General features: G+C 39.8%; 1 protein-coding gene across 7 annotated transcripts in view; it reads left to right on the forward strand.

Annotated features, from left to right (window-relative positions):
- The window catches only part of cdh22 (cadherin 22), a 175,050-nt gene that overhangs the window by 86,642 nt on the left and 61,312 nt on the right, over positions 1-27,096 (forward strand). For all 7 annotated transcript variants that reach the window (XM_058055931.2, XM_078798336.1, XM_078798338.1 and 4 more), the window contains one exon: positions 19,401-20,014. In XM_058055931.2, the coding sequence (XP_057911914.2) occupies positions 19,814-20,014 (201 nt within the window). In that variant the 5' untranslated portion in view covers positions 19,401-19,813. The remainder of the gene's footprint in view (positions 1-19,400; positions 20,015-27,096) is intronic.

Genomic DNA, 27,096 nt, shown 5'->3' on the forward strand with positions numbered 1-27,096 from the left:
CACAGTATCAAAACTGTCCTCAAATATGCGGAATAATGTTGCGAATGTTGTCCTTCGGAAATGTGAACAGGCTTACTGTGTCTGCTCCTGTTACACAACAAGTCAACTTTCTTCATTCATTCATTTTCTACCGCTTTTTCCTCACGAGGGTCGCGGGGGGTGCTGGAGCATATCCCAGCTGTCTTCAGGCGAGAGGCGGGGTACACCCCAGACTAGTCGCCAGCCAATCACAGGACACATATAGACAAACAACCATTCACACTCACATTCATACATATGGACAATTTGGAGTGGCCAATTAACCTAGCATGTTTTTGGAATGTACCCGGATAAAACCCACGCATGCACGGGGAGAACATGCAAACTCAACACAGAGGGTGGAATTGAACCCTGGTCTCCTAGCTGTGAGGTCTGCGCGCTAACCACTCGACCGCCGTGCCGCCACACAAGTAAACTTAATATAAACAAATATATATAAAAAGTCAACAAAATATGCATCACAACAATATGGAACCTACGTATGTATTGCATTTGTTGTTCCAAGAGGGATGGTTCTCAAAGTGAGAACCTACTGACTTGTTTTTTAGTGGCGAAAAACATAAAACGTTTAAATACGTCAACATTCGAGCACACATCGAACACAGGAAATATGTTATTAAAAAAAAAAAAGGAAATATGTTATTTTGCACAAGAAAAATTCTATATTAACTGCAAAGGTATGACAGATCATTCCACTTATATTATACACAAAAACATATTCCTTAGGGCCTCTGTGCAGTGGTTAGATGAGGGCATTTAATTATGTGTTGAGATATACATTGACTGCAGCCTATTACGTTAATAAAGTCAATGCTAAGTGGTGTTTGTGATTATTGTAAACATATAACAAATCTTTTAATGTCTCATGGCTCTTTATCTTTATTGAGACTCTTTCTTTGGAGTTGAGTAATTTAGAGAATATGCAGCAGAGCAAAATGACTTCAATTACAGCTAATTAAAGCCCAAGTTTTTATCCCTTATGATAAAATGAAATGGATGTTTTGAAATGACTCATTTAAAGCAGAGTATAGAATTTAACCTCACAGCTTTTTTTTTTTTTTGCTTTTTTTTCCCCATTGATTGGAAACACTTTTAGCGTATTAGTGTGCAAATGGTGCTGGTTTTATCTATTTGCAAGCCCATTAAATCAGACAAGTAGTACACTTGTGTGGAAATCAAGCACTTCTCCACTTATTCCCTGCACTTGTACACTAAATGAGGTTTGTCGTCAAAGTGGGCGGCGATGTGTCGATTGCTATTCTCTCTACCTGTACCTTTTTTTTATTTTATTTTACTGTACCCCTGTTGAATATAATTCTATCTCTATGTTTGGTTAATTTTCTGCAGAGCAAGCCCAACTTTTAAAGTGGTTAGTAATATGAAATAAAGCCTGTTATCCATATATGCGTTTTCCATACAGTACATACCACATACACAATATATGAACTATTTTACCACTACACTCAACATAACAACTCATCCACACATGCTGAGATCCTTATGGACTTGTGATGGACTTCATATTTCAATGCTCACTTAATGGAGGTGTTCATAATGCTAGGAAGTCAAACACCCTCAGCGGGGAGTGATTGCAATGGAATGATTTACCTCCCAGCAGGATCCTGAGCGTTCCTCCTATACCGTGGTTGCATTTCTCCTTTTTTGGTTACCGGAAAAGGAAAAGTTTACAAACACAAATAAAAGGTCTGCAATCGTCTGGTGCACATGTACTCGATTGGTCACTTCCAGGTTGATGCTGCACTTCAGAAAATGAGGAAATGTCAGCTCTCTGATTGAGATAAAGGCAGAGTTCCCAATTCTTAAGTCAAGGAAAAGTCATATATATTGTCAATTTACTGTTTACTACATAGAAATGTCCGATATCTCAAATAAAGCTGACATTACATTATACCCCTTTGCCACTGCATGGTTCCAACTGTACTCCACTATCATTTGTGGATACAGTAATCCCTTGTTTATCATGGTTAATTGGCTCCTGATGAGTTAATTCTTTTTAATTTTTTTTTGTTTATTTTTAATAATTATGATGATTATAATTATGGTAGTGACCAATATTGAATACTACATTCACACACTAAATCAGCGTAATAACTTTGATTTGTATTTTGTTTTACTTAACTGTGTTTATTAGGGCTGTCAACCGATTAAAATATTTAACCATGATTAATCACATTTTGTCCATTATTAACTCTGAATTAATTGATTGAAATATGTTTTTAGCTATAACAAGTAGTATAAATCTCTTGGTGGTGAATGATTTAATGCATTGATAACTCTATCAAATGTAATTTTGGAAATACTAATATTAAAAAAAATAATATACAGTCAGAAAGCGTTTTTTAATAATTTATTTAAATAATAGGCCCTCTTCCATCATGATCAGCATAATTTATTAATTAATACATGCTTGAACAATCAGGAGAAAGTAATGCCACACAATTCGAACTGCGATACGTGGCGAGGGACGACTGTACATGGCTCGAAAACAATAAATATGCTCGCTGATGTCAGCTTACTCCACTGCTTTGACTTTGTTGCATGCTGCCCGCAGTTGTTTCCTTGATAAAGCATGTCTCCTTCCAGCTACATGCTGAGAAGGAGACATGGGAGACCCTCGTTCTCCTCCAGTGTGCTTTGCATGGGTCCTTCAGACTGATGTGTTCAATGTCATGACAGTAGGTATGCATGCCTTGTTAGCACTGTGCTCTGCTTAATTATCGTCTGTTTCCTCAATTAGAGACAGAATCCTGTTGTTTTTTGATGGCATATATATTTGGTCATACTAGATTATGATGGATTCCTTGCCAGCTGCATGCAAACCAGCTATGGGAATCATTACATTCATTCTCCGCAATACACTTAGTCATTGCTTTGCTTGCTGTACTTCAAACTTACTAATACTTATCTTTGCATCCTTATAGCCATTTATGCTGCTGTGTGCATTCTGTAACCTTTGACACCCCCATCACCTGATGCCTGTATCTTATGGGCTATAAAGTGGGGAAAAATCAGTAAATTTCGAGGTTCATTTACAGTTTTTTGATATCCTGCTCCACACGGTGCACTTGATTGATGTACAGTAAATACACATAAATATTATGGGCGTAAAAAAAATTATATTACACATTTAATAGTTTGCAGCTTGCATTTTATTTGACAACTCGCCCCATAAACTATCAACTGTGCTTCCCCTAAACCTCAAAGAAAAAATCCAAGCAGACCTGCAGTATCTTGTGATTATTTCACTTCAGAGTGCATCGTCACAATTTTTAATGCATGCAATCATTTCCTGGGATGGTTGTTGCAAAGTTCTATATATGTGTGCATAATCACGAAGAAGCACATTTGCAGCCAACTATTGATTCTGGCAAGAAAAAATATGAAGCACTTTAGTGAGATGATGATGGTGTGCCCCGCATAGAGGTTTTGTTTGTTTTTTATTTACCTTCACGCAGCACAACCTAAAACAGGTGACTCCATAACACTGAATGCTTCAAGTGCATTTTTGTTTTTGTTTTTTTTTTTCTCATCAGATTTGTATTGACTTTCTTTTAAAGTTGTTTGGGGAACAAACTTTTTGTTAGATGGTGTAGTGCTAATTACAAGCTGTTGTTGTTGAGATGTTTAGTTTTAATCACGGAAACCGTCTCACTGGTGAACAAACAGGTTAGTCAATAGATAGAAGAAAAAAAAAAAAAAAGAAATACCCAAAATGTTCCACAGCAGTAGCATCCCATAATAAAGGCTTTACACGTTTAGTAATTCTTAAGACATGGCTAAAGACAACACCCGTCATAGTGAGGGACCATAATCTTTTGCTTTGTCCACACTAATGTTTCCATAGTCAAACAAACTACAGCACACATATATGATGCAGTCAAGGACCGCTGAACAAAGTGGGAAATCTCAACTCTTGATGAGAAAACATTATCAGTAGGGGTGCGAGATTAAAACGTGACAGGATATCTTGATTGGAGAAAGCTGCACCAAACAATAATATGAACTATGCTAATATTAATGATTTTGAAGTCCATAATTAACTCTGAATTAATTGATAGAAATAGGTTTTTAGCTGTAACAAGTAGTAGAAATCTCTTGGTGGTGACTGATTTAATGCAATGATAACTGCATCAAATGTTATGTCATTTTGGAAATACTAATATTTAAAAAATAATATAAGGTCAGAAAGCATTTTTAATAGCTACATTCCAGCTACATGCTACTATTAATAATTTTGAAGAATTAAGAAGTGGCACACATTTAATGTTTTAGGTAAACCTTGCGATCCAAACTGCCTTGGTGTTCACAGCGTCAGTTTGCTTGCTTCCTGTTGATGACCAAGCAGCAGCTTGATAGTAATTCTACATTTGATCAAATTTAACTTAAGATTTGTCAGATCAACTTGAGTAGATGTTCAGCCTTCTATGCACTGTGTATTATTATCCTTCTTCTTATATTCCTCTTTTAAAGCCTATAACTTTTTTCAAGCTCCCCTTGGAATAAAAGTGTTGCAAAAAGCCAAAGAAAAATATATTTTGATCTAAATTGTATTTGTTTCCATTAAATAAAAATCATGGAAATTCTATGGCACATAGAAATAAATCAGAAAATATTTACTAACTGTACAATGTTTTGACTAAAATATTATTTTTTTCACATGCCTTACTGTCATACAAGTGTTTAAAAAGTTAACCACTAAAAGAGCAAAGCTTCCTGTTATTTCTCTTTAAACTAAGGCTATCTCAAAGAAATGTTCATTGGAAAATATGTTGTTAATATCTATTTTGTTTTCATTATTTAAAAAAAACTAAATCCTACTCTAAAGTAATCTCTTTAATCCACCTCTGTTCATTTCTCTTTATCGCCTCACCTTTTCCCTCTCTTGGGAATGAGCGTGTGTGTGTGTGTGTTGACACTTTATACGCTTTGTTGGTAATCACGTTACATACACACTCTAATCCCTTTAATATATTCCCAGGAATAAACAGTTGAGGAACACTGTTGAGGAGGTGGATTTGGTTTCACCTTCTTTTTTTATCAATCGAGAGGATCAATACCTGGTGACTCCAGACGCTGATCCTAATTTTCAAAGTCGATGGTAAATATGTACAAAGTGAAAACAAGTGAGGTTTACATTGCACGCGGCTTTGCTTTTGATTATGTATTGAGACAACCTGCATCTCATGACAAGTCATACAAAACATTATGTAAATTATGTTGGAACTTGACTATTTGGGATGCAATGATACATTGACCCTGAGTTCAATCCCACCCTCTGTATCTCTGTGTGTGAGTGAGTTTGCATGTTTGCATTGTGGTGTTGGTTTTTTTTTGTGTAGGATATGTTTTCAGATATGCATTTTAGAGGTATGGTAATCCCTCGCCACTTCGGAATTTTGTGGCTTCACTATATCACAGTTATTCAAAAATATATTTATATATTTTACTTATGCAGCATTTTTTAATAAATGTAATAATTTATAAATAAATTACTAAGTAATAGTTTTTCTGTACGGTGGACAAGTGATGGCCATGTTGGGCCTGGTTTCAAATCTCGGCTTGGGCATCTCTGTTTGTATGTTCTCCGTAAGCATGTGTGGGTTTTCTGCGGGTACTCCGGTTTCCTCCCACATTCCAAAAACATGCTAGGTTAATTGGCAACTCCAAATTGTCCATAGGTATGAATGTGAGTGTGAATGGTTGTTTGTCTATATGTGCCCTGTGATTGGCTGGGATAGGCTCCAGCACCCCCGCAACCCCGTGAGGATAAGCGGCAGAAAATGAATGAATGAATATATTGACAATGATATATATATATATATATATATATATATATATATATATATACGTTTTTGTCTTAAACTACACACTCAGATATTTATCTTCTTGCACAGTTGTGCATCGTTTTTTTGTCCTTGTTAGACCCAGTTTGTGCTGCTCTCTGAAGGGAGTAGTTAACAGCATGGTAAGAGATTTTAGTTTTAATTTAGATTTTTAGATGGCTTTTCTAATAATCTATTAGCCTTATAAAATGACTAATTTGGATTAGCAGCCATACCAGGAGATTCATGCAGACGACTGACAGTTGCTGATAGTAGGCCTCTATGCAAACATGTAGATCGTTCTATGAAAATCATTTAATTCATTTTAATTGTTTGTGAAATGGATAAAAAAAATTGTGAAATCGAAAAAAGTGTTTATGAAATGCATGAAAATGTGTTTTTCTTTGGGAAAACAAAGACATTTGTGATCTGAAACTTTTGAGCGGTAGTAAATGTTCCAAAAAAGTAGCTCTTGGCCATTTTCATTTTGTAGAAGTATCTCTCACAAGAAAAAAACCTTGGTGACCTATAATATAACCACATTTACACTGCATCTACATATGTGATCGGTATTGGCATCGGTATCGGATGATTTCACGATAAAATCCTGCCAATAGAGTTATGTACATAATATATACATATACATATACAGTATACAAAATGGCGGCACGGCGGTCTCGTAGTTAGCGCGCAGACCTCACAGCTAGGAGACCAGGGTTCAATTCCCACCCTCGGCCATCTCTGTGTGGAGTTTGCATGTTCTCCCCGTGCATGTGTGGGTTTTCTCCGGGTACTCCGGTTTCCTCCCACATTCCAAAAACATGCTAGGTTAATTAGCGACTCCAAATTGTCCATAGGTATAAATGTGAGTGTGAATGGTTGTTTGTCTATATGTGCCCTGTGATTGGCTGGCGACCAGTCCAGGGTGTACCCCGCCTCTCGCCTGAAGACAGCTGGGATAGGCTCCAGCACCCCCCACGACCCTCGTGAGGAAAAGCGGTAGAAAATGAATGAATGAATATACAAAATAATATCAAATATCATGTAAGACAAATATGATTGTTTGCATCTTTAATTTAACTTCCAGCATGCACTTGCATTTATCCACCTCCACTTCCTATTGCTTTTGCTTCCTTCCCCTTTCTTCTTCCATTGAAGTTCCGAGTAGATGCCGGTCCATCCAGACTGTGTGCTTTACGATGCATTCAGCTGTAAGATTTCCATTAAAGGAGATTGCGGTCTGAGAGGAGGAGACTCCTCGTTTCTTGTCACTTTCATCACTGTTGTGATGGTTAAATTGTTTGTGGGCTTGCCAAATTGTGCGTGAAGACCTCCTCTCAAATGTAAAGTGTAGAAAAGACATTGTCATGGTTAACATGTTGTTTGGATGATGTCCTTACACGTAATGTTCATGCAGGGCAGACTGGCTGTGTCGGGAGCGCACAATAGGACATGACATCTGTGTTTTCTCACTTTAAGGGAAGTCAGCATGTCATTTGCAGAAAGGTCAAGCTTCCCAGCCCGGGGACGGGTTGTATAACTACGGTAATTATTATGTAGCTAGTCAGGAATTAGAGGGAGCTACATGTCAAATGTCAACAGGCCACACAGGCTACTTGAGTCCTTTAGAAATGTCAGCGGAAGGCAAGGTAACAGTTGGAAAATAATACATTTTCCAATTCTCATTATGCCCCTTAAAGAGTGGAAAGATTCCTTGTTGTTCATTTAATCGTATGCTCTTCCTATTCTTCATCTACCAGTCAAAAGGTCAATTCTAATGACTTGTCGCTGCATCCTCCATGAGTCATGCTAGCACAGATGCCTTGTTTTAGGAGTGTCCCGAAACAACTTCATCACATCTGAATTTGATATTGCGGTTTTGAATATCGGCCGATAGGGATGTCGAACTGATATCATAACAGATCATACATATATTTATTACATCTTAGAAAAGGCTTGATGAAGTGATATTACTCAAACAGAGAATAATGGTCAGCAACATTATATGAGGGCTGCATGGTGGTCAAGTGGTTAGCGCGCAGACCTCACAGCTAGGAGACCAGGGTTCAATTCCACCCTCGGCCATCTTTGCGTGGAGATTGCATGTTCTCCCCGTGCATGCGTGGGTTTTCTCCGGTTTCCTCTCACATTCCAAAAAAAAAACATGCTAGGTTAATTGGCGACTCCAAATTGTCCATAGGTATGAATGTGAGTGTGAATGGTTGTTTGTCTATATGTGCCCTGTGATTGGCTGGCAACCAGTCCAGAGTGTACCCCGCCTCTCGCCCGAAGACAGCTGGGATAGGCTCCAGCACCCCCTTGTGAGGAAAAGCGCTAGAAAATGAATGAATGAATGAACATTAGGTATGAGGGAAAAGTACTTCTTTATGCAGCTGTTGTGTACTTTTGTCGATAACAGGCATTATGTTGCCAGGCTTGACATGCTGAATGTGTTTAAACACAACATTACTCCACCACTGACAGGGGCTGGCTCTTTTCTGTTACAGCCGATGCCTTTTTTTTTTTTGCCGGTCCGTGGGAGTTTCTCACACTTTGCAAATGTGCCAGACAGCGGTGGATGTTTCAGGAAGCCGTAGTGTTGCAAAAATTCTTCTTCAAATACATGATGAGGTTGGCCGTATGCAACTTCACCGGTTGTGAAGTTGCGCCTGACAAGTCTTTTTCGGACAAAAAAACAAAGCCACAGCTGACATCACTTCTACTCCTTGCTAAACATGCTAGTACACACTCGGTCCTGATGTGGAGGGCAAGGCTGGTATTGAATGTTGACAGACGCCATCCTCCCTTTCTCACAATATGGACCCTCGTGCAATGACAGCTGTCAACATCCTTGGATGGACATCATGTATCACTCATAGCAACGACTCAGCACTCCAGCATGCAGAGATGAGGGTGAGGCTTTTGGCTGTGTTTTTTTTTTCCCTCTTTCAACCCCCCTGGCCTTCTCTTAATGCTTAATTCATATGCTGCCATTTTCCACCTCCCACCATGTCTTTCTCTGCCGGCTGAAGCTGTGGATATACAGCACAAGTGACCCATGAGATGAGCGTTTTGGTAATGGCGCTGCCTGCTGCATACACACAGACTACTGTGGCTTCTATGCAGCACTAGTGGACACGCACTGAATGTGTAAGGGAATTTTAAAAGTATATATATTTGTCATTCATTCATGCATTTTCTACCGCTTTTTCCTCACTTTCATGAAAAACCTTCTTGGAATGAGTACGAAATGACAAAGACTTATAATAAATTAGTAGGATTTGGTAATGGTAATGGTTTTATTTCATTTGAACATGCATCAGATTACAATTGAATGCATCACATAATCAGTTCACAGTTCCACATGTGGAGTAGGAAATTAAATCCAACCCCTCCATCTGGTACTTTTACAATCAGTAACTGTTACATTTGTTCACTTCCTGCTTTCCTAATATAGTTTGTTTTTTTTATTTTATTTTTATTTTTATTTTTATTTTTATTTTTATTTTTATTTTTATTTTTATTTTTATTTTTATTTTTATTTTTATTTTTATTTTTATTTTTATTTTTATTTTTATTTTTATTTTTATTTTTATTTTTGTCACGTACCGAAGTACGAGGTGATATGACCATCCAATGACATAATGGGTACCATAGTAAGTGTCAATATAGTGATATATATAGCACATCATGACTGGTTCAAGACTCTTCATCCTTGTATTTAGCAAACATCAACTGCTTGTATTGTTTTTTTTAAATTTGCTCATTGTTGTGCATTGTTTGAGGGTTTTGTTCTAAATGTGCACAAAGAATAATGTACACATGTTTGTTTGATGATATATTATTTTTTTAAGAATATATAATAATATTGCCAACAAGTTAATTATATCAAAATATTTCCATATATTGATCATTATGTTTACTATGTTGTGTTTTTTTGGTGAATTGTCTTTGTTTGAGTGGATGCAGGCTGCTGTTTGTGGACGGATGGAAGCTTTTTACTTGTATGGAGTGGCAGCAGAGTAATGCATGATGGACAGGATTCAGCAGTGAAGGTATAGCTTAGGGGTGGGCGGCTAAGAGTTTTGTAAAGGAACGACAAGCTTGGGGGGGGGGGCTTTTTGTAGGGTGGGGGTTGGGTTCAGGCCTGGATATGCTGCAATTAGTGTAATCAGAAGGCCAAGTTTAGCCAGGCACTGACAATATGTCACCTCTCATTAGGAGCCATAAGCAAACACAGGAGCCTAATGCCACGCAGCGCCCATTGCCTGCACAGCCCCGCGGTGTCAATGCACATCTTGTTCTCCTCAGTCACGCTCAGCTGCGTATCATTGAGTCGCCAAAACCACACAGGCTGCATGAAGTGCTGTACAAAGTCCGGTCCAGCAGAGAACGAGAAAGCCAAACAATAGTGAGGTCCAAACTCTGTATTGTTGGGTCGTTGGCAGGCTAACGGCGAGCATTCTGGCTCCCTGTCAAGCTATTGGGATAGCGAGTAATTCAGATGGATGAAATGGGTCAGATGTTTTTGCAGAGGTGCTTTGGGTCGAGCACTGCATGCTGTGGCCAAGTGGAATTCATATTATGCTGCTCACTCTTTTATGGCACCGCCTCACCAGTTTGCAGCCATTTTTTTCTTTCTATTTAATATATTCTTTATCTTTAATATAGAACAGCAAATTAAACATGTTTTGTAATTTCTCTCTGTGTGTTCCTTATGTTGCATGGTTCCATCAGCCATTTGTGTGGTTGATGAACTTTGCCTAGCAACAAGTGTCCATACAAACATGACGATAGCAGGAATATATAGTATAATATTAGCATATATATAAAAAAAGACATTAATTCAATGAAAAAAAAAAAAAAAACAAGCAAGTCTCTTACTTCAGTACAAGACTTAAAAAAAGCCAGATCCTCATCATCATATCAAAGTAGAATGCTAAATGTTTTGCGCAGCTTCCATGTGCCAGGACACGTTGCAGTTCTCATGGCAACCAACAACTATACCACTCCATTAAAGTCTGACAGTAAACACGACTTTAGTGTGGCTGCATAATAAAAAGACACGTTGTTTTATTCATGTTTTTTTTTTTTTTTTTTTTTTTAAGTCACCCCTCTGTGACATGGCATGGGGCTTCGTGAGCCAAGCAACTGTGACAAATTAGGATTGGAAATGACAAAATAGGCCATTTAATAAGCATGGCGGAAGGGATTGGACGCTGGTGTCGGGTTCACCGCAATGAGCAGTCTGCCTGAACTCTTCCCGAGTTCCGCTTTGATGGCAGTTTCCATCCATCTGATGGGGAGATTGTGCCAACGGAATTTGTGTGTGTGTGAGAGAGAAATACGTAATCAGTGCTCACATCAATCAGACATGACATGTGCAAACCTCTGGCTATAAACTAAGGCATACATTTTTTTTTGATGGACAGTAATTACGGGCACCGTAGTTGTGTTACAGTGGCTGTTTTTTTTTTTTTAAGATACGCTAATGGATCCAACTTTGTGTGGGTGCTTGTTCAGACTTGTGCAGAACACAAGAGAGAAGATGGACTGTGCGATGTTTGTCTGTCACCACTGTGAGAATGAGCTTCAATCATTGCATCCCACTGGCAATGATGGCAAATGAGAATTTAGTTGGATGTTGTACAAATAATCTAGACTATATTTTTTTTTCATTTTTTGTGTTGGAAAAAAAACTACAATTACAACAAAAAAATATTTAATGTCCTTTATATATTAGTTGTATATTGTTGTATACGTTGTATATGTTTGAAGTATGTAATATCTTGTGAAATGTTTTAAATACAGTATATATTTTACATGCACACGTTTCAATTATATACTGCATGGCACAGCCCACACAGTGGTAATTTGGTCCAGTGCACCACTGTGGGCAGCCAATTTCATAATTGGTAGACTTGACTGCACAGAGATGGGCGTGGCGGCGCACCATGGGAGGTGTCCACATTTTCAGCTTGGTGCAGTGACAATTTTGTGACAAAACAGTCCGCCAAATGTGTGGAGAAAGCTCGCCAGCTTTAACGTGGTCTATTCAGGGCGCAGGCGAAGCGCAGCCTGCATAACGGTAAATTGGCTGACAGGTCAGCAAAACTTCACAAGCAGATTTGTGTTGCGTACATTTCAGTGGAAAGAAACAATGACAGCAACCACTATTTAATGTCAGCAGAATGTATTTTTTTTGTATTAATTGTGCCATTACATCTGAGATGTCACGCACAACATCAACTGACATCAGCTGAAATTATGATGCCCACCGAGCCCAACTACACTGGGGAAGAGGTAGGGGGGGTGGGGGACAAGACCCCCTTAAATTTGTGTCTTATTCCCCGAAATCAGTCCAGTCAATTTGGTTGGTTAAGATATCACTCGGCTGTGTTAGACCTTCTCATGCCACTAGCGTGAGGGGGTGGAGGTGTGGGTGCGCGGCGCTGCGCCAGACTGCGATGCTCACGAGACGTGGCGTAAGGCAGGGGTGCCGTGCCTGCAACTGGTCTATGAAATTTGATCCCATAATTTGCAGACAAAGTTGAGTCAATGAGTGTCTTGGGAATGTTGTAGGATTTTCTCTGAATAACGAGAATGATATTTTGAGTGTTATTAAACTAGCTTACTAGCATTACATTTTAAGATAATTTTATTAAAATAATATATCTTAACCCACCTACTGTTCTAGAACAAATGTACAGACAGTGTCTCCATGAAATTCAGTCTCCAGGTTCATGAAGCGAAAGAGCGAAATCACAGAAATGACTCAGGCAGGTAGGCTTCACCTGACATGCAAAATGTCCTCCCGTCTCTTTAGGATCACCCACAGCGTCTTCTTACTCGGGTGGCGGTAGGTGCAAAGAGCATGATTTTTGAAAAGGTGAAGAAGTAAAAGGAGTGACTTGAAAGTTGAAATAGAAGCTGAGCAAACAACAAAGCAACGCAGAGGAGAAGGTTGGAAAGCAATACATTTTAGAAGTGGCTGAGAGGCGAGGAGCGAGACGGCGGCAGAGGGGGCAAAGAGATGTTTGGAATATTGAAGACGAGCGACTGCCTGGCTGGTTGAGACATGTTTATGTGTGCCTACTGAGCAAAGTCAGCATGTTTATACGGCTGCAGTGTAAGAAAAGAATCTATTTCTCTGCACTCTTGCCTTTGAAATCGTGTTTCATTTGATGTGTTAGACTAGAAAGAAGACAAGCAAGAATATTATCACAGATAAAAGTAACCCTCATGACACCAAATGTGCTCTGAGTTTAAACATGAGTCTGTATTGCCCTAGTATGCAGTATAAAGCAAAATTAATATGCGCAAAAGTTTGACACAGGAAATCACTTCTACAATGCTTTGGAGGGAGAAGACGGCTGTCACAGCCATTGTTACCCTGCATCACTTACTTGAATGGTTTGTAACATGTTATTATTAGCAGTATTACTGAGGTATCCTAAGTGTTTCAACTATTTTTTTTATTATTTGATGTATTTCAGCGTGGGTAGATTGTCCAAAAATGTACATTTACCAGTGCAATTGTATGTATTTATTTATTTTTTTGTAGTGCGAGACCACAACAGTCCATATCAAAGTTAAATAAGCCACTATAGTCCACATAAAAGTCTAAGTCAATACTTTTACATACAAGTCCACATAAAAACCCAACAACTCACTATATCCATATAGTGTACAAGTCCAACAAGTCACAATATACTATACAAATAAATACCCAAAAAGTCACTAAAGTCCACAAAAAAATCCAACAAGTAACATAGAAGTCAAATGCGTAACAAGGCACTTGTCCACAACAAAGACTAACAACTTATTATAGTCCACAAAAAAAAAAATTCCAACAAGTCACTAGTATATCCACAAAACAATCTCACAAGTTTCTGCATTCACGGTAGTCCAAATCCAACAAATTACTAAATCCACATAAAAGTCCACCCAATCAATTATATCTATGAAAATGCCCAACAAGTCATCATGGTCCATGAAAAATTCCAACAAGTCACTATATTCACTAAAATGTCTAACAAGTCACTGTATACCCGTAAAAAGTCACTGTATCCACATATAAGTCACAATAGTCCAATAAGTCACGATAAAAAAAAAAAAAAACCTTAAACTGTTTTATGGAAAGCAGGAAGTGAACAAATGTAACAGTTACTGATTGTAAAAGTACCAGACGGAGGGGTAGGATTTAATAAGCTTTGCTTCTTCCTACTCCTTTTGGACATGTGGAACTGTGAACTGATTATGTGATGCATTCAATTGTAATCTGATGCATGTTCAAATGAAATAAAACCATTACCATATTTCACATAACGGTCCAACAAATAAGTCACAATCGTCCCAGCAAATCATAGCAGTTCATATAAAAGTCCAGAAAGTCACTATAGTGTACATAAAAGTATACAACATAAAAGTCCAGCAAGTCACTATAGCCACATGAAAGTCCAATAAGTTACCTATTCCAACAAGTCACCGTAGTCCGCATAGAAGTTTACATGAAGGTCCAATAAGTCACTATTGTCCAACAAGTAATTTAAGAGTCCAATCAGTCATTTGAGGGTAAAAACTAATAAACACATAGTCCATAGTCTCCACTTACCTGCAATGTGTTTTCTTGCGACCCTCTTGGATAAGAGTTGTATCGTCTGATGTGTTCAATGTGGCTTGTTTTTTTTGTAGTTTCCCAAAATTTCCCACGTGTAAAAGCAGGTACTTTTTATGCTGTAAGCCATTATTGTTTGGGTATTTGAGGATACAAGGCTAAAAATGACAATGATAAACACATGAAGGTTGCAAGGCGGTCGAGTGGTTGGCGTGCAGACCTCACAGCGAGGAGATGTGGGTTCAATTCCACCCTCAGCCATCTCTGTGTGGAGTTTGCATGTTCTCCCCGTGCACGCGTGGGTTTTCTCCGTTTCCTCCCACATTCCAAAAACATGCTAGGTTAATTGGTGACTCCAAATTGTCCATAGGTATGAATGTGAGTGTGAATGGTTGTTTGTCTATATGTGCCCTGTGATTGGCTGGCCACCAGTCCAGTGTGTACCCCGCCTCTCGCCCGAAGACAGTTGGGAGCGGCTCCAGCACCCCCTGCGACCCTCATGAGGATAAACAGTAGAAAATGAATGAATAAACACATACTCCCGAGTCGCCACTTAACTGCTGTGATCTGTTTTCTTGCTGCCCTCAGTCTCCTCTTGGGTAAAACTTGTTGTTTGTGGACTGATGCTTTCAATGAGGCTTGTTTGTCCTAACCACCCTCAATGGAGGCCAGGCTACTATCGTGTATGGGGAAGAGTAGAGGACCGGAGGGTCGTTCTGCTCCGTCTTTACTGGCTGTCATGTGTCTGCTGTCGGCTGTCAAGGGGCCCTTCCCGCTCGTGTCACGGCCAGGCTCTATAGAAGCAGTCCAGCGCTCTAATAGGTCACGAATGGCTGCGCAATCTCTTCCTGATATGTTTTGGATGGGACAAAAAATGACATAAGATAGACAGATATGACAGTTTGTATCAAGTGAGCATACATTTTGGAAAGGAAAGGGCTGTTAATTGACACATGGCTAATTAACCCACATGGGCTCACGACAATCACTGCGGCCAACCACGAGTCTCACTTTTCCTCATTAGCGTTTCCTACTTGCAGGCCTAATTATGAGTAAATGTGTACACACTTAATGGAATTCCCTAATTGGCGAGGCAGAACAGAAGGAGGGATAGAACCATCAGAGTTTTTGTTTTTTAAATTCAGCGAGCAGCCGACTGTTCAACAAATGTTTTTTGCTTCACAGAGCAACTCGTGCGACGCCAGTGCACGTGAGAATCCGTTACATGATACAAACGCTCTCTAATTAAACGCCTGCTGCCCTGTTAAGTCATCTACTGTATTAAAAAAAAAAGAAGAAGAGCAGATAGGCAAATTGAATTCATTTCATCTTCCCAACTCCGTTTGCCTGGGAGGCGGCGAGGAATAAACACGACTGTGTGTTTTATGTCTTTGAAGTTATCGTCTTCACGGCTGGAACGTTTCTAATTGGAAACTTGAAATGAAATATTTTGGATCAATTTAAGCGGAGCCGGCACAGTAACAGGAGACGTACGTATTGGACGACACTGACATCACAATTGGGAGGAGGCCTGGGGAGGGGTGGGGGTGTTGGCGCTGCAGAGGGACACTGTTCCACCTCAGCAGAGGATGATGATGATGATGATGATGATAGTCTGTCATCTCCACTGTCAAGAGGCGTAGAGTGGCGCTTAACCTCCGCAGGGCAAGCACAGTCTTGTAGTATTTTTTCAATAGTTTAGATTCTCAAAAACAGCATAGCACTCCTGTTATATAGATGAGCTTTGATTAATGTTTTTGCGATAGATCCCTACATATAGTTTAGCGGTTGCTAACAACCACTTTTTTTTCTGATCTGTGTTTTGCGGATGCCTTTGTGCAGGCCAATAGTGTGTGTGTATGTACATATGTGTGTGTGTTACAGGAAGAAAAGCTGTCACTTACTTGAAGAGAAGAACTCACCTTTTGATTACCATGCATATAGATATCTGGACCACTCATGTACAACAAATACTTTTTGGAAAAAGTATTTTCTTAAAACCCATTGAATATTAAAGTCAGTATGATACTTAAAAACAACTGATTTCTCCTGTTCTATAGAGGATCTTTGATTTAGATTTTAGCAGTAGGTTCTTCAAAACAGCAGAGCAGTCCAATCATTTAGCGAATCTAGTGCAAGTGTTTTTGTGGAGGTTCTTAAAACCTGCAAAGTGGCTGTGTTATATAGATGATCTTTGACCAGAATTTCTGCAGTAAGTCCTTAAAAACTGCAGAGCACTTTGGTCATATGGAAGATCCTTGAGTAGTATTTTTGAAGTTGGTCTTAAAAACAAAAGAGTGGTCCTTATTGGAGGATCTTTGTTTTGCATTTGTGCAGTAGATACTTAAGTCATCACTACACTCCTGACATACAGGATCTTTGATTAGAGTTAAGTTTTCAAAAACAGACAAGCGGTCTCACCGTATAGCGAATCTTTGACTAATTTTCTATGCTGCTCATCTTCACTAGGACCATGCAAATGCTGGAGCCTATCCCAGCTGTCTTAGGGCGAGAGGCGGGGTACATGCTGGACTGGTCGCCAGCCAATCACAGGGCACATATAGACAAACAACCATTCACACTCACTTTCATACCTATGGACAAAAGTCAAGCCCAAGTCTTCCAAATCTGAGATGCTGTCTTTCTGTTTATGGCGCTCTTTTCCAGCAGATATATGCAGCTGTGTGTAGGACCGACAGCAAATCCCACCTTCGATGGCCTTTCCTTCATACTCTTGCTTTACCAAGTTGGCACCCAGGCACATCTGGACATTTGTTTAGTAGTTCAGAATAACTTAATCACTGTTCTTAAACACAGCAGAATGGTCCTGTCAAAACTAAAATATTGTCACAAGATTTCTTGGCCTGGGACGATGATAAATTACACAATAATTGAATGAGAACTTAATTTTGCCATCTTTCATATACATTATTGTCATATTGTCATGTGCATGCATGCTTGTGTTGCGAGAGTTCACTCTGTGCATTGGTGAAAATGTTATGGTAGAGTCTATATCCAAAATAAAAAGGAGAAGTCTAGTCTTCCGGGCTGCACGGCAGACGAGTGGTTAGCGCACAGACCTCACAGCTAGGAGACCGGGGTTCAATTCCACCCTCGGCCATCTCTGTGTGGAGTTTGCATGTTCTCTCCGTGCATGCTTGGGTTTTTTTCTGGGTATTCCGGTTTCGTCCCACATTATAATAATTGGTGACTCCAAATTGTCCATAGGTATGAATGTGAGTGTGAATGGTTGTTTGTCTATATACGCCCTGTGATTGGCTGGCGACCTGTCCAGAGAGTACCCTGCCTCTCGCCTAAAGACAGCTGGGATGGGCTCCAGCACCCCCTTGCGACCCTCGTGAAGAAAAGCGGTAAAAAATGAATGAATGAATGAAAGTCTAGTCTTCCTTATTTTCCTCTGAACATTTTTGGTTGACAAGCGCTGGTCTAAAGTGCAGAAATTGGACTATAGCGGGGGTGTCCATTTCTGTCCCGTGAGGTACAGTTTGCTGTAATCTACCTCATAGGGCTTCTTATTGGAATCCAAGGTCGCATTTTCAGGTCTAAAAATGTGGAAATATGTTCCTGAGCTGTGTGGTAAAAAAAAAAAATACCACCCTTGAAGGTAGCACCCCAGTGACAGGATATTTTACACCTAAGAGTACAATAATACTGCCGTGTATTCACCGTTATCTTACCAAAAGTGCTCCACACGGTGTCGTCATTAAAAGGTATCGTCTGAGCAAGTTAAGCAAAAAGAAGCGAGCTGTTCTCCAGGCTGTTCGCTGCGCTGCACAGTTGCTTTCCAATAACACGGACATTGCCTCCACCGCCAGCCTGAGAAGGAATTATTTCCGGACTCTGCGAGCAGGAAGAGAGGGTGATGGTAGAAGCCCTCTCCTCCAGACACAAGTATAATAGGTTCAACCATCTGCTGGCCTGCTGAGAGTCTTCTTGACGGGACGTCACCATCTCTTGGCCTCATGAGGCCCAAAAAGAAAACTTTTAGTCCGGTTTGTTTTTTTAAAGCCATTAATCACAGCCAGGCCACACGCAACACATTGTCTCATTTCCTCTGTGAGGCTTTCAATTTTCGCTTCTTCCTGTTTTCGATTGGCGTCCTGGCCACAGAGGGCATACAGCCCCCCCCCCTTCACCACCTTGTCTCCCCACCCACGGTCCCCCTCGGTGCTCTGCAGTGTTTGTCTGAGGTATTAGGCATGTGTTGCCTCATTGGATTGAATTAATTGATTAATGCTATTATCCAATTAGTGTTTCCTCATGCAATTAATCAGCTGTCTGGGGTCGGGGAGCTGGCAGACATACGCAAGGAGTCAAAAGGGTGACCTCTTGCTCCTTTCCTAGATTTCATGCATCACTTGCATCTATTGTTTTAACTTTTTTCACTAAGGGGGCGTGTGGAAGTAAATGTCATAATACATGTAGACTTTGCATGATTATTTTATTTCCCACAGGTTTACTACCCTTTCGAACATCATATTTTGTATTTATTTTGGACCAGTCCAGGGTGTACAGGTCCGAAGTCAGCTGTGATAGGCTCAAGCATAACCCTGCGACCCGAGTGAGGATAAGTGGCATAGAAAATGGATGTATGGAAGTTAACCACCATTTAAATAAACCCTAAAAACAATACAATATTATTTTTAATTTAATTTAATTTAATTTAATTTAATTTAATTTAATTTAATTTAATTTTGCAAAAGTGAATGGTGCAGATTCAGATTGCATATTTATTTTGTTTGTTGTTTTTTTTGCTTGTCATTAAAACATAAAAAAAAGATGCAACAACCTTAAAGCTATTCAGATTTTATTTTATTTTTTTTCATTTAAAAAGGAAGACTATGAAGTATGCTAATGATTATTCCCTTTCTGTCTTATAGGTTTGTCATTTTTTGGGTGGTTGCTGACTGATTTTTTGGAGAATTTGCCATGAAAGCACACGGAACAGTGGAGGACAAAGATCACATCATTTCAAGTTTAAACATGGTTGGACAACGCTGGATGAGCTGCCTGTAAAAAAAGGGAGGAAACAAATCCGGAAGTCAAGATTGTTTGGAACGTTCTTTTTGAAAAGATGCTGTTCTGTGATGTCTATTGGGAAAACATGGCTCATTGGTGGAAGCCGACAAGTCTTGGCAGGAAATAGGAGTCTAACATGGCCTCTAACCTTCCACCCAGCTCATAATTAAACATCCTTTCATCCCGTGGATTAATATTCTCCTCAAACCTGGAGATTTTTTTCTGCTTTTTGTAGCCCGGACTGTTCTATACTTTGTATTTCTTACCATTCAACATGGCTCCTGTTTGGACAGCGTGGACACTGTTGGCAGCATCGGGTCTTCTCAGATGCTGGTGTGAAGCCTCAAGGACTAGTGGTCCGAGCACGGGGGAGCAGGGGCCTTCTTCTGTGGAACGAGTCAAGAGGGGATGGGTGTGGAACCAGTTTTTTGTGGTGGAGGAGTACACGGGCACAGAGCCACTCTATGTCGGGAAGGTAAGAAGTCTGCTTATTTACGACGTCCATGCATGTTATAAGTAACGCTATACAATGTGTGGTCTAAATAAACAGTAATGCAAATTAAAAACAATAAGTGGATATTCCCACCCTCGGCTATCTCTGTGTGGAGTTTGCATGTTCTCCCCGTGCATGCGTGGGTTTTTGTCCGGGTACTCCGATTTCCTCCCACATTCCAAAAACATGCTAGGTTAATTGGCGACGCCAAATTGTCCATAGATATGAATGTGAGTGTGAATGGTTGTTTGTCTATATGTTCCCTGTGATTGGCTGGCCACCAGTCCAGGGTGTACACCGCCTCTTGCCCGAAGACAGCTGGGATAGGCTCCAGCACCCCCACAACCCTTGTGAGGATAAGCGGTACAAAATGAATGAATGAATGAATGAATGAAGTGGAGATTCTTATCACTCACTTTATAACTTCAAATGTGGTAGTACCATTTGATGCATTTAAGAATGCTCGGAAATCCCAGAAAATTTATTTACAACATGTGTATGGAATTTAAATAACATGGTGTCTTTGAACAAAAACCCCTATTGCTTGTAATAACACAGTTAAATTAACATTTTCTGCTACTGTTAAAGAATTATTGTGTTTTTAAGAACTAGATTTTCACACATATGCATATCTTCAATCTTGATTTAAATTTTGAGTTAATTTGGAGTTAATACATACAAAAAATATAGAATCCTGTCCTGTCATTTATCTTTCAATAGATACGGTAAACAAGGATATATTTGAGACATAGTTGCATATGGCGATTAACCATGATTAATTTTGAAATTGTTAATTGTAATTAATCTGACTAAAAACAGGGTCTACTTGCAGCTTGCAGATTTTCTGTTGGCCCAAATAACTGGAAATGGCCCAAACCCTCCAATTCATACTACAACTAAAACAATAAATCCAATAAATGACAAATTTAAATTTAAATAAAAAATTAAAAATTACAAAAAATTTAAAAAATAAAACTTGGGCATATTTCCTGTGGAGTTCCTGTGCATGTTCTCCCCGTGCATGCGTGGGTTTTCTCCGGGTACTCCGGTTTCCATTATTTTTTTTTTATTTTAGTAATGCTTTGGAATGGCTGCATGGCAGCCGAGTGGTTAGCGTGCAGACCTCACAGCTAGGAGACCCGGGTTCAATTCCACCGTCGGCCATCTCCGTGTGGAGTTTGCATGTTCTCCCCTGTGCATGCGTGGGTTTTCTCCGGGTACTCCGGTTTCCTCCCACATTCCAAAAACATGCTAGGTTAATTGGCGGCTCCAAATTGTCCATAGGTATGAATGTGAGTGTGAATGGTTGTTTGTCTATATGTGCCCTGTGATTGGCTGGCGACCAGTCCGGGGTGCACCCCGCCAAAGAGCAATATGTTATTTGTGAATGATGAATGAAAATTAATATATTGCTTGATATTGTTGAAATTTGCATACACGCGTCTCCTTTAAAAATGAATAATTGATCAATTATTGTCAGATTGATTGATGATGCTGATGTCCTACGTGAAGAAAGGATGCTTACTAAAAAGATGACCTCGTAGGAGCAAATTATAACAGCAAACGTCTTTTCATTGGACATACTGTATCAAATACTGTGTATTTAGTATGTTAGTGAGTTTTCATGCACTCTCATGAATGTTTGTACTCAGCGGGATTTCATCCGGAGGAACGAGGAAGATTAGGCTCAAGCTGAGCACCTCTCAACTGTATAATTGTAACATGTTTTTTTTTTTTTTTTTTTCTTCTTCGCCTTCTTCCCGCCAACTCAGCAGACTTGCCAAGCCTGCTCTGTCTAACACTCCAGCTACTCGGCTAATGAAATCTGATTCACCAATAAAAAGGCCACTCACGTCACATTAAAGCGGCAGCTTGGATCAGTACATTTAGATAATGAGTCCTCGCCCAATGAAACAATCTGAGAGCCATTTGTTTTCTTTTTTTTGCCTACAAATGTGTGGTTTAGCGCAAGTGGATGATACACGCATTTATATGAGGGAGTGAAAGAGGAATACTTTTAAAGGAAAGGGAAAGTGTTCAAAGATCCTTTCAAGACTGCTCTGTTGTGTTTAAGAACATACTGCAAAAACAGTCGTCAAAGATCCTCTCCATTACAGGAGTACTCTGCTGTTTTTAAGGACGTGTTGCTTAAAGATCCTCGAAATGTGCCAAATAACGTTTATTTGCAACATGCTATCTTTGTCACCCAATAGCTTTTAAATGTAGGACAGATATGAAGTCCGCTGTTGTCCTGGTCTCCTTTTCCCATGGGAAGGAGCGTAGAGGGCATACTATTATTGAACAAGGTTCTTCCTCTGGCATTCTTAATACATGACCAAGGAAGGTCAGCTGTCGTAGCCTCACTCGGTTTTAATTAGGGATTCTGTGTTGGTGTCAGCATATATTTGTGCATTTGGGGCATCATCAATGCATTTGATGTTGAGCATTGTTTCGTAGCATGAAGTAGCAAAGGAGCTGATCTTGCTTTCCATGACACTTGATATCACCCATGATACACAGCAATACAACAGTACCGTCACACATGTGGTGTTAAAAAGCTTTACTTTCATTTCAATGTCATTAATAATATATATATATATATATATATATATATATATATATATGTATATATATATATATGTATATATGTATATATATATATGTATATAGTATTAAAAATAATTAACTTAATTAAAATTATTTTTTTTTATTTATTTTTAATTTTATTTACCACACTTTAGTTTTAAGAAGGAATGGCCAAGAAAAAGATTAAAAATAAAAACTTCAACTTGTGCTCCATTGAAGTCAGCGTGAAGGCAGTTTATGTTTTTACAGTGTTAGCTTCTTTTTACTCTTGTAAACCGGTACAGAATATCAATTGTTTAATTGTAAAACTAAACTTGAAAACATTGCCTGTATCGTTAATCAAAGTTTCTGATGGCCATAGTTTGACCCTGTAACGGATTAATTCACTTTACATGACCTCCTATGAGAAATAATTTTTCAATTGTGTTCAAATTTGATTGTTTTTTAATTATATTTTTAAAATCTTTTTTTAGCTTCTTTTTACGCTTGTAAACCGATACAGAATATGAACTTAGCATTACACCATTGTCTTGAACTTACTTGCACATCTGTTTAATTGTCAAACTCAACTTTAATACATTGCCTGTATCGTTAATCAAAGTTTCTGATGGCCATAGTTTGACCCTGTAACGGATTAATTCACTTTACATGACCTTCTATGAGGAAAAAGTGTTTTAATTGTGATCAAATTTGAGGTTCCACTATATTATTTGAGCAACAAATGTGTGCAATTGTTGAATGATTGTGTTCATGTACTTCCATTCATCTCCATTCTCCTTCCTCCTCCTGCTGGATTCTCTCCTCTGACATCTTCCTTGCATACCTTTCGCTTCCTTTGCCACTCACTCTCCCCTCTCTACTTTTCTCCTCTCCTCTCCTCTCCTCTCCCCTGCAGCAGCCTCCACCTCTGCTGCCTCTGCTCGTCACCTTGTTAACACTTTGAAGCAGCAGCAGATCTGAGAGGCTGACAAGCGGCAGCCAAATGTGGCGAGGCCCCCCTTCTGATTACACAGACTTAAATATGAGACAGCCAATTTGTTCCCGCTTTGACGCCCTCCATAAAGCAAGCAGGCAGTGGAGTTGGCGCCACAAATATAATTTAAATTATTCTATTTGGCCATCATGTCAGACAAGATGCTCTCAAGTGCTCGTGCACTCTAGAACAGCATCAAGTCTTCAGGAAGACTTTCTACAAGATGCAAAGACCTGAGGGAGGGCTTGCTGGCCCCCCCTTTTCCTTTTAGTTCATTCCAAAGGTGTTTGGTGTGGAAGATGTAGCCCAACTAACACATCGAAGAATGGCTTTATGGACCTTGAAGAATAAGAGCTGGCTTCCTGTTGCTCAGAGAATAGACATTAAAACAGTCTAGACTCTGAGCAACAGGAAGCCAATGCAAAGACCTAAGTACAGGGCTGATATGGTTGAATTTCCTGCTTCTAGTCGGGACTTAAGCAGCAGCATTCTAGATATACTGCAGCTGTTTTGCCTCTTTTAGAGACTACGGAAAGAAAGCTGTAGTAGTCGAGCCTGGTGGAGACAAAGACATGGATTAGTCTTTACATATATACATATATTAGGGCTGTCAAATGATTATAATGTAAATCTTAGTTTATGCACCGGAAATTATGGAGATGCCTGCTTCCACGATTTTTTTCCACGATTAAAAAAAAAAAAAAAAACTCAAAATTCATCATCACTCACTAATAAATTAAGAAAATCTTTAATAATGTGATCTCTACATTTAATGAATGGACTCATGTACCACATCGCCATATAGTTTTGTGTCAAACTGTTTGATAGATTTAGATTTAGCATACAAGCAATCAACTACATATTTGATAGGATTGTCTGTCTGTCCTTCTCCCTGGCAACTTGCCCCCCCCCCCCCCCCCCCAGTCTGAGTCTGTGCATGAAGTTCAACTTAAACCAAGGCAAAATTCAGCCTTTATATAGATAATACTGCTGAATTTAACAATATGTTTATGTAACAATGCATCGTACTGAGATATCTTTACAATATGTTGTGCATATGCGTGGGCATGAGACCGGGATCGCGTTTGGAGTTTTTGTGGGTATTTGATGGCTTTGTAAAAGTGGGACACAGTTGGATTTTTTTTTTTGTTGTTAGTGGCAAAGAATAAAACAGCTGGGAAAAAAAAAACCCTGTGTAGATGAACAATTTCCAATAAAGAGGCAGGTTTGACTTTTTTCATGCGTTTGAACAAGAAAGCAGCTTGATGAGGACATGCCTTCCCGATTTTATTTTTCGCTAAATTATGTCTTGGCTTTGACCTTTACTTTGCAGAGTATAACTTAGCTAAGAGTTGTGTGTGCGTGTTTGTGTGTGTGTGTTCAAAATGCCAACTCAAATCACTCCAGTGAGGATAGACTGACAGACGGATGGGTATATCCAGCCTGAGGGGTGGGAAGCAAATACATCATGCCAGCAGAATGATGAACTCACTGTGTGTGTGTGTGTGTGTGTGTGTATGTACGTTTGTGGGGGCGTGTGTGTGTGTGTGTGTGTGTGTGTGTGGTTGGCAGGGTGTGAACAGTAAGTAGAAACTTGTATGCATGCATGGTGCCAGCCTTTATGCAATTGAATTAATGCACAGTGACAACATTTCACGCACATTCCTGCCCGTGCAATCTCATTTGGAAATGCAGTAATGCAGGGGACATGTTTGGATGCACACTTTTATGAGCTAAGTCCATACAAAAAAAATTAAAAATACACCTGCTCGATCATCATTTCTCACTGGTTTTGTGTCTCTGAGGAGAAGAGCCAAAAACAGCACGCTTGGAAGAAGGTGGCACTGTACGATTGCTCACGCATGAGCACACGTGCAAGTGCCCTACTTGGACTTGATTGTAGTATAATCAGTGACCGGTGTTGTCATGATATTCATCACTTATAGACAGAAACATTCAAAATAATCCACAAAGTCCAAGCCAACGTTAAGCTTACTCCTTCATAAGCACGTACACATGTCATAGACATGCAGGTGCATCATTCAGTGCATCGTTATTAACCGCCACCTGGAATCATTAAAACAAATGGAAAGGCTTAAACTAATCAAATCATGCGGGACAGACCTGTGGGACCCAAACGTGTCGTGAGGGTCTGGCAGAGTCTCCCGTTCGTCAAGTCTTAAACTCTTGCCTTCGGCAAAGCTTCACCTGCACCCTGAGATATTGAGTCCGAATGGGCCATATCCGAGCTCCATCGGAGCTGCGGCCGTAATGTGGCCCGGGCCGTCATGGCGGCAGACCCCAAACCCGATGGTGGACACCAGAGGTCAGAGCTGCCGTCAAGCTGAAGAAGGGGTCGTATTGACCACTGATGGCTTTTGGGACAGGTACTGTCAGGCCAAGCCGCTTCAGCGGTGGTCGAGGAAAAAACTGGAGGAATTCGGTGAGGCCATGCAGCACGACTTTTGGTCGGCCACGAAAAGGTTCAGGCAAATCGTTTGACGCCTTAGAAAGGGAAAGCAATGCCCGGTCCACACTGTTTACAGTAGGGAACGGGGGCCTGCTGACCTCAACTGAGGATGTTGTCGGACGCTGGTAGGAATACTTTCAGGCCCTTCTCAAGCCTACTTCCATAGAGGAAGCACAGTCATAGGATACAGTTCCATCTCAGTGTCAGAGGTAGTATCTGGAGTAGTTAAAATGTTCATCAATGGCAAAGCTCTGGGGGTGGACATGTTTCGCCCTGAATTCCTGAAGGCTCTGGATTTTGAGGGACTGTCATGGCTGACACGTCTCTTCAACGTTGTATGGAAGTCAGGAACAGTACCTTTGGATTGGCAGACCAGGGTGACCGGATCCATATTTAGGGAGATCCCACTCCTCAGCCTCCCTGGGAAAGTCCATCTCGACCGTTGGTCGAACCTCTGCTACAAGAGGTTCAATGTGGTTTTCGTCCCAGTTGCGGAACACTGAAACAGCTCTAGTGTGTATCTTTGGCAAGATAGTGAAGCCCAGTTGGTCCTGATGTTGCGTCATCATCAGTAGCTAAATGTGCTAACAGTGTCAAAGCGCTTCGAGTGGCTTGGACATGGAAAAGCACTATACAAATGGAAGACCATTTACCATATGAGTTAACTAGCATGAGTTAAGATATACCTGTATATTCCTGGAACCACTAGACTTAGCTGTCGATGCAGCTAGTTCCTTTTACTTACTTGGTGCAAAATGAATACTCACTATCTTGAAAAGGACTGATCTTGAAACAAGCCCAAATTTATCTTACAAGTAGGCCAAAATGTCTTTAGAGAAAACGTCTAGTGGTTCCAGGAATGTACAGGTATATCTTAACTCGTGCTATTAAAATCACAAACTAGACAAAAATTAATCTCTTATTCTAAAAGTAGGGCTATATTATAAAGTCAGGAAGTAAATACGTAGCTCTTAAAACCAGGCAAATTATCTAACATGTCTTGAAATATGATTTTAAATATTGACAAATGTTAAA

Source organism: Doryrhamphus excisus, linkage group LG18 (genome assembly GCF_037039965.1).
Source record: "Doryrhamphus excisus strain RoL-2023G ecotype Guam linkage group LG18, RoL_Dexc_Guam_v1.1, whole genome shotgun sequence".
Classification (NCBI taxonomy): domain Eukaryota; kingdom Metazoa; phylum Chordata; class Actinopteri; order Syngnathiformes; family Syngnathidae; genus Doryrhamphus; species Doryrhamphus excisus.